The 8,430-nt window shown below is 39.5% G+C and overlaps 1 protein-coding gene across 2 annotated transcripts in view; it reads left to right on the top strand.

The window, feature by feature from the left end:
- ANKDD1B (ankyrin repeat and death domain containing 1B) overlaps positions 1–8,430 on the top strand; it is a 67,876-nt gene that overhangs the window by 7,657 nt on the left and 51,789 nt on the right. For both annotated transcript variants that reach the window (XM_014583909.2, XM_006167782.2), the window contains exon 3: positions 4,104–4,202. In XM_014583909.2, coding sequence (XP_014439395.1) covers positions 4,104–4,202 — 99 coding nt within the window. The remainder of the gene's footprint in view (positions 1–4,103; positions 4,203–8,430) is intronic.

The raw sequence follows: 8,430 nt of genomic DNA, 5'->3' as shown, positions 1-8,430 counted from the left end.
GAAAGAGTGCAGGCCCTTTATTCACATCTGTGTAACATCTGCGGGTGGACAGGAGAGCCAATGGTAGGGGTTATGTGACCTGGACTTGGTCCTGGACTGTAGCCTGCAGATCAGTTTGGACTCACACATCCTGGGAATGACATATAAACCTTTTGCTATACAATCTGGGTTGCTTTCTCTCCAATGAAGTCCTTTGTGGCTGGATTTTTCCAAATTTAAAATCCAAAGAGCTGGATAGCTTTCCTTTTACTGCTTTGGAAATATAGTTTATCTGCACATTGGACATTGAAGCCTTTTCTGAAACTTGGCTCTCACTTGTTCTTTAAGCGCCTGGGTTTGGGAGAGACATTAGCTGCCAGAAATACAGATTCCCTACTGCGTGGTTTTCTGAGGATTTTCTGACAGCCCCTCAAGGCAGGGTTTGTCAAAGTGAACTGATTGGGGGCTGTGTCAATTGCTTAGGACAGTTTGTGGGTTTGTGGAGTGGTCCAAAGTGCTTAATGAGGTATAAACTTCAGTGTCTACAGCTCTGGAAGGTTTTGTTTTATTTTTAAGAGAGATTTTTGCTATAGGACATGTGCACTCTCCAGACAGACAGAGACAGAGAAACAGAAAGGAAGAAATCTTTCCCCAGAAGGGACGGCCACACCATAATTCTTTCTCCTCCATTCTCCTCTTAGGATTCTAGGTATGTACACACATGACCCCAGCATGAGTTTCCAGCCTCTGGGTCTGGGACTCGAACAGCAGTTGACCATGTGGGAGTTTAAGAACGTAATCACTATACCATCTGCTGGTCCTGACAGCTCTGGAATGTTATATGATCGCATAAAATTTGAAGAAGACAATTTAACTGCAAACTAGTTAAGCTTTTTATTTATTTGTTTATTTTTGTATAGCATGTGCACTTGCCAGAGAGAAAGAGAGAGTGAAAGAGAAAGACAAAGGGAAAGTGAGAAATCACCTCCCAGAAGGGATAGCCATGCCGCAGTCCCTTCTCCATTCTCCTCTTGGGATTTTAAGCATGCACGCACATATGCCTGGTATGTTTTTCAAGCTGCTGTATCCAGAACTCCAACCGTGAAGCTTGCTATGTGGGATCCTGTGCCTTAACCTCCATGCCACCTGCTGGCCCTAGTTAAGCTTTTTGAACTGGTTTTCAAGCAGGCTCCCTAAATTGTCCATACATTGGGTCTGCCTCGGGCAGACAGATTTATAGATCATAGAAACTGAAGCTGCAGAGTCAAGTTTTGCATTATCTGCAGCAAAAAGATGGTTAGCAGCTGTGCATGTGTTTATGTGTGTGTGTGTGTGTGTGTGAGAGAGAGAGAGAGAGAGAGAGAGAGAGAGAGAGAGGCTTTATGCCTGTAATTTAATATATGTGTATGCATGTATGTATGTATATTTGTCTGAAGTGTTATGAGTGTGTATGGTATTCATATTTCAGACATTTACTACATAGACTAGAAATATAGCAAAATTTTGGAGCATAACAGTTTTAGGAACAAAAAGGAAAGAAACCAAGAAAAAGAGAAGGAAAGAAGAGGTTATAGGAGGGAAGGAAAAGGAAAGAAATAAGTAAGGATCTTTGAAGGTGATATTTGCAGTTTCAAAAAGATTTTTGTCTTTATATCACTAAAGTTTACTATAACCGTGGAAGATTAATTGTTGAATAAGTGAAACAATAATTATTTTTCCAAGTAGTAGATTCTCCAATATACTTTTTAACCATTCAAAAATTTTCACTTATGACTGTCTGATATTTTAAGTCATATTTTAAAATTAAAGTACTTAAAGAGCTTGCACAGTCTAGGATGCTTTAATTTTCAGTGTGACAAGTTATTATCTATTCCTAATGAATTTGTATGACACTTTCTAATGACATCTGTTTTAGTCCTGTCTACAGCAGATTGTTGACATGATTATTTGTAAAGTTTCTTAAAATCTGTGATGACAGAGATTAAAATATGAGTTGTTTTATTGAATTATTTTGGATGCTATTTTGACTTGTATCCTTATTCACACAAAGGTTTTTTTTTTCCTTTTTTCTTTATTTTTTAGTTATTATTTATACATTAAATCGCTATGCATCATTAGACATGGTGGAACAAAGCTATAGATTGCAGACAATGTCAAATGACTGGTGTTTTTAATCGGTGCTTTTAGCTACCAAGGAAATTAAGTATTTAAACAGTTCTCATATTTTAGTAAATGCATGCCCAAGCATCTTATTTGGGCACAAAAGCAGTTTGCATAATATGGGAAATATGACACTTACAAGCAAACATCTATTGTAGGAAAAGGATCTGTCTCTGGGCATCCCAGGAACACCATATTGGCTTTCCTGCAAAGCAAAAAATATTCATAGCTTCCTTCCCTCCTTTCTTCCTTTCTTTATATTTTTAAAAATTTTTTCAAGAATTCTCATAAGGGGGGACCAGCAGTTAGCGTAATGGCTATGTTGCTGGACTCCCATGTAGTTAACCGCGGTTCATATCCCGGATCCGGTGGCTTAAAACTCATGCCGGGCGCGTGCATGTGTGCCCAAGATCCTGAGAGAGAATGGAGGAGAAGGGACTGAGGCGTGGCCATCCCCCCTGGGGGGTGATTTCTCGCTTTCTGTCTCTCTGTCTCTCTCTTTCTGTCTGGCGAGCACATGTGCCCTATAACAAAAACCTCTAAAAAAAAAAAAAAAGAAAAAAAAAGAATTCTCATAAGGGGATAGCAAATGGCATAACTGCTACATTGCTGGACTCCCACATGGTCGACTTTGGTTCAAATCCCAGACCCAACAGCTTGAAACTCATGCCAGGCACGTGTGCATGTGTGCCCAAAATCCCAAGAGGAGACAGGAGGAGAAGTAATTGCGGTGTGGCCATCCCCCGTGTGTGTGTGCGTGTTTGTGTGTGTGTGTGTGTGTGCGTGATTTCTTGCTTTCTGTCTCTCTGGCTCTCTGTGTGTATCTGGTTAGCACATGCACCCTATAGCAAAAATCTGTCTTAAAAAAATAAAAAAGAATTCTCATAAGAAACTTCTTTCGGACTTTTTCCTTTCCTTTTTGTTGAAGTCCATTTTATTCATGATTTGTGTGCGTTGTATGTATGCACAAGAGACAGAGGAAGAGGGGCACCCTTAATACGGCCTCATTACACCTCAATTCCCTTTCCGTGCTCCTCCAGCTCATCAAGATCCTGGGCACACAAACTTAGACCCAGCATGTTTTCAAGCCTATGGGGAAACAAAACTGCAGTTGGTCAAGTGGCTTCCAGTATTGCAGTTCAGTTTGCAACCAACATTTTTTTTTTTTTGGATAAATTATGAAATTTATTTATATCTCCTTTTAAAAAAGCAGAACATAACAAATTTCTTTCTGGACAGACACCTTACTAGAAATATATGAAGTACACTTAATACAGGAAGGAAATTTCTTGGTACTACTTGGAAGATGGACACACCTTTGTCAGTTTCCTTCGATTTTCAAATTTCCCTTCAGAATTTGACTTCTTGAGATAATCTCAAATCCAGGAAGTTCTCAGTAAACTTTCTTTCAGGAATTCCTCTCTCCCTTCCTCCCTTGCTTCCTTTCTTCTCTTCCCTTCCTTTACCTTTTTCCCCCCTGTTCTTTCCTCCTTCTTTTCTTCCCTCCCTCCCTCTCTCCTTTTTATCTTCCCTTCTTTCTTCCTTTCAGAAGCAATTAATTTATTTCAGTAAAATTTACACTTCAAAAACTTACAGAAGAACCTGAATAGATTAAACATCTACCAAAAACTTTGCTATGCATTATGAATATCTTTGAAACTGAATAATGTGCCATTATTAATGATTGCATATGGGGATAAATACAACTTTTATTCTCTAAATGAAATCCATTATATCGCTCTGTGGCAAGTTATGCAATAGATTTCAGCTTGACAAATATCCTTCGGTAGGCTGCAAATTTTCTGATGTTATCCAATAATGAATGAAGGTAGGATTCTTCAGAGCACAGTTTTCATAACTTTCAAAAGCAAAAGCAAAGAGTGGAGCTAAGAAATCAACAAGAAACAGAATCTTAAAAAGGCTAAATAATGATCCAATCACTAAAACAAATGATGTTTCCTCAGATGAACCGCACGGCCCTGCATTTTGCAGTGGGGAGAAGTCATTTATCAGCGGTGGAATTCTTGCTTAACCACAAGGCCAGGGTGGATGTGGCTGATAAGGTGAGCTGACCTTCATGTGCTAGACTGGCAGCATATCCAGTGTTCAAGGAGAATCTGATCCCTCAGATTTCTTTTCTTCACATACGTACAAAATACTTTCATTGGCAAGGTCTCTTTAGAGAATACGCATATAATGTACTTTTTGTATTTGGTGACTAAATTGTTTACCTGTAGGACTTGGTTTTTATTTATTTTCCCTCTGGTTTTCCAGAGGATAATCTGGGACGTGGAAGAGAGGAGCTAATTGATCCTAGGGACATTATCTCTCTTTTTTTTTTTTTTTGGAGAGGTTTTTGCTATAGGGCGCGTGTGCTCACTAGAAAGACAGAGAGAGACAGAGAGACAGACTGCGAGAAATCACCCCCCAGGAGGGATGGCCACACCGCAATCTCTTCTCCTCCATTCTCCTCTTGGGATCTCAGGCATGCATGTACACACACCTGGCGTGAGTTTAAGCCACTGAGTCCAGAACTTGAACCACAGTCGACTATATGGGAGTCCAGCGACATAGCCATTATGCCAAGTACTGGTCCCGGAACATTAACTCTTAACTTTGATAATAAATAAAACATATTCTATATACCAGGAAAAGTTTAATATTTAGTCTTTCCCAAGCTTATGTTAAAAAGTATTATCATAATGTTCAATTTACAGATAAGGATTTTAAAATACAAAGAATGACATCTAAGAAGGGGTGAAGACAGGCTTTGAACTTAGCTTGTCTGATTCTAGACACCATGGTATTAGCTAGAAGTCAACTTACTTATTTGTCTGCCTGGATATCAAAACTACCCTAAGGATTTTTCACCTACTCTCCCTATGTTTATTTTTATTTATTTGTTTTAAAATTTATTTATTTATTCCTTTCATGATAAGAGAGAGGGAAGAGGGGCCAGTCAGTAGTGTGGTGGTTAAAGTGGCTAGATCCCACATGGCAGCTGTGTGGTTCCATTCGTAGACCTGGTGGCTTGAAAAACGCACCAGATATGTGTGCACACATGACTGATCCCAAGAGGAGAATGGAGAAGGGATTGCAGTGTGGCCACCCACCTCAGGGAATGATTTCTCTTTCTCTTTCTCTCCAGTAAGATAGAAAATTGAAGAGGGAGAGAGAGGAGACAGCACTCCCAACAGAGTGCTTGATGCCATAATCCACTGCCAGCCTCAGTCAGCCCCAGATTATGCGCAAGTGTGTGCCCATGTACTCAGAGCAGTGTCTGGACTTGAACCATGTGGGAACCTTCCCATGTGGGATTACCTCTCAGAGTACCATGTTTTCCAACTGCACTGCTTTTTCTCCCTCTCCACCTTATTTAATACCTTACCATGATGCGAGGAGACAAGCTAGAGAGACGCAACACCGTGTTTATCACCTCCAGTTGCAGAAGAAAATAGTCTTGCTCTAAAATTCTTGATTCTTAATTAATCCAATAAATCATGCTTCTTAAACTGTTCAGAAAATTCCCACAGAGTTATTATTATTATTTTTTTCCCGGACCAGGACTCCTGGAGGGTAAGCTTTGGCTTCACATCGTACCTCCAACTTGCTTTACCTTCACCTGTCTCAGGGTTTGAGTTTCCTGTGTGCTCAGGAAATGTTTTGAAGATGAATGAATGAAGTCAGCTTACACCAGCTGGTCATCGTATTAGTTTTGACAGCAATTACAGATAAAGCTAGACTTGATAAAGATGAGAGTTTCTCTGTGTTGCAGTGGGACACATCCCTCTCTAGTTTATTACTCTGGTTTTTGTGGGCAACTAGATTGTTCTATAACAATATCAGAATTAAAAAGTGGCACTGAAAGCACTCTAACTTTGTGAGTGTAATTATTGGTATTAATGGCTATGGTAATTAAGGAACACATCTTTTAGGTCTGGAGATTGTCATTTGATTATTTTGTAAGACACATAGGTAATAGACTAGATTAGCCAAATATATTCTTATCTTAACATTAAAAACCTGATATAGTATGTTTAATTTAATTTTTAAATTAAGATACTGTACAATTAACTTTCTCATTGGTGCACAGTGTGAGTCTTATCTCTGGAAAGCACCACAAGTGTGTCTCCCAGGAGAAGATAATTGATTTCACCTGAGACCAGACTGGTACGAGAATAGGTTGTCAGCCACCTCACACAGCACCGTGAGCCAACTGTCGGTGTAATCTGTGACACATACTTTCTGTCTTGATCATGCCAATTTCATATCAGGAGACTATTTTATGAAGCTTCTGGAGGAATTTACATCTGCAAGCAGTGATTCATTGCCTCTGAGGAGCCATGCTCTGAATTTGTGTTTTCAGAGGTTTAAGTTGTTTGCAGCTTGAATTCCTAGCTTTTTGATTTTATGATCAGTGCTTGGAGTTTTTGGCTTTTAGAATTATTTATCAAATTTTATTTATTATTATTATTATTTTTAAAATTTACTATGGGGAACATGTGCTCACCAGAGAAAGACAGAAAGAGAGAGAGAGAATGAGGAAGTGAGAAATCAAGCCATCAAGTCCAGGACTCAAACTGTGGTCGGCTATGTGGGAGTTCAGTGCCTCAAGCACCATGCCACCTTCTAGCCGTGAGTTCTTGGAATTTTTAAATGTTGGCTTCTTTGAAATCAGGAATACCTTTTTGGGAAAAATAGAGCCTCTTTCAAAATGTGATTTATCACCTGTCTTAAATATTTATGGTCTCTTTTATGACCATATGTGAAATGAGATTTGGAACTACTGAATATAGAGCACTGATTTGTAGGGAAGCCTGAATTAAGAAGTGGAATTGTGTTTAGGGCACAGCTTTTACAGAACCTCAACTATTTGGTTGTCGGGAAGGTCATGATGCATTTTTGCATTAAAAAAAAAAAAAAAAAACAGGAAAATATGTCATGACTTTCCTGACGACCTAATAGTCACTGCATATCATGTTCCTTGGGGAAAAGAATACAAAAGTTAAGAATTTTCTTCATGCTGGAATGTAAATATGTAAGTGGACTAAGGCAACCATGCAGCGTGACAACTGAAATGGAAATTTGATGGAGAATGTACATTTAGAGCAGGGTTTCTCGACAGCCATACTACTGATACTTGGGGCCAGATTGTTCTTTATGGTAAGGTGGCCTTGTGCACTGTAGGGTGTTTAGCAACATCCTTGGCTTTCACCTACTAAGTGCCAGTATCACTACCCCCCGGCCCCAGTCATGACAATCACAAATGTGTCCAGACATTTCCAAATGTGTCCTGGGGACAAAATTGCCCCCCAGTTGAGAACCACCGATTCAGGGTTAACACTTAGCAATTCAGGACTTGTATTTCATTCCCAGTCTGAACTCTGCTGAGAGTTAGAGAACACATGAATGCAATTTCTGGGGCAGCCAAAATAAATGCCAAACGGCTTCTGCTGTTTACAAATGGAAGTGCCCTGCCGACCCTCATTCCTTGTTTACTTATTCATACTGTGTTCATCTAGAAACTGGTTTTCTGGATTACTAACAGCCAGCTAGGAGAAGGCAGATACGTGGCAAGAGTGCTCACTTTTGGCAGGCCTCTATACAGATGCAATGGATTCCTTTTTGACAGGAATAAAGGAAGCAGAAAAAGGAGAGCCATGAACTTCCAGATAAGGAATTTGAAGCTGAGAGTTAAGTTGACAAGATCACAATGCTTGAAAAAGTGGTAGAAAGTGACTGGAATTTGTGGTCGGTAGTGTTTGACCTTAGTGATGCTCACGATGTCTGCACTATTTACTTCTCTAACTAGGGGCCTGAGGGGCAGATCCGTGTTCCCAATTTAACTTCCCTTCAATCCCACCTTCTTCCTGAAGTAGCAAATGAACTGCTTGCTATGTTTCCTTCCACGCTTTTCTTTCTGCTATTCGATATACAGTTCAGCGTACAACCTCCCACAGTTTCCCCGCAGGTCAGTAAGTCCTGATCTGAATCTTTCTTTCAGTCTGCCTACTTTATGCACACATGCGTGCACACACACACATACACACCTATGTAATTTTGTATCAATGGAAGCTCTTAATAACCTTCTATATAAATGAGATCCTTTATTTAATTTATCTTTTCAGTTTTTCTTTGCATACCCTTCCTTCCTTCAGTAACTACACTGAACAAGATGAAATAAATGTGTTTATTTCTGTACTTTTCTCCATGCTCATGTAATCCCATTTAATTGAATCTACCCACTTACCTGTGTACCAACCGATCTATAGTTAGATATAGATACATACA

This window comes from Tupaia chinensis, unplaced genomic scaffold (assembly GCF_000334495.1).
Source record: "Tupaia chinensis unplaced genomic scaffold, TupChi_1.0 Scaffold145093_1, whole genome shotgun sequence".
In the NCBI taxonomy this organism is placed as follows: Eukaryota; Metazoa; Chordata; class Mammalia; order Scandentia; family Tupaiidae; genus Tupaia; species Tupaia belangeri.
This window is presented reverse-complemented; position numbering and strand designations above follow the sequence as displayed.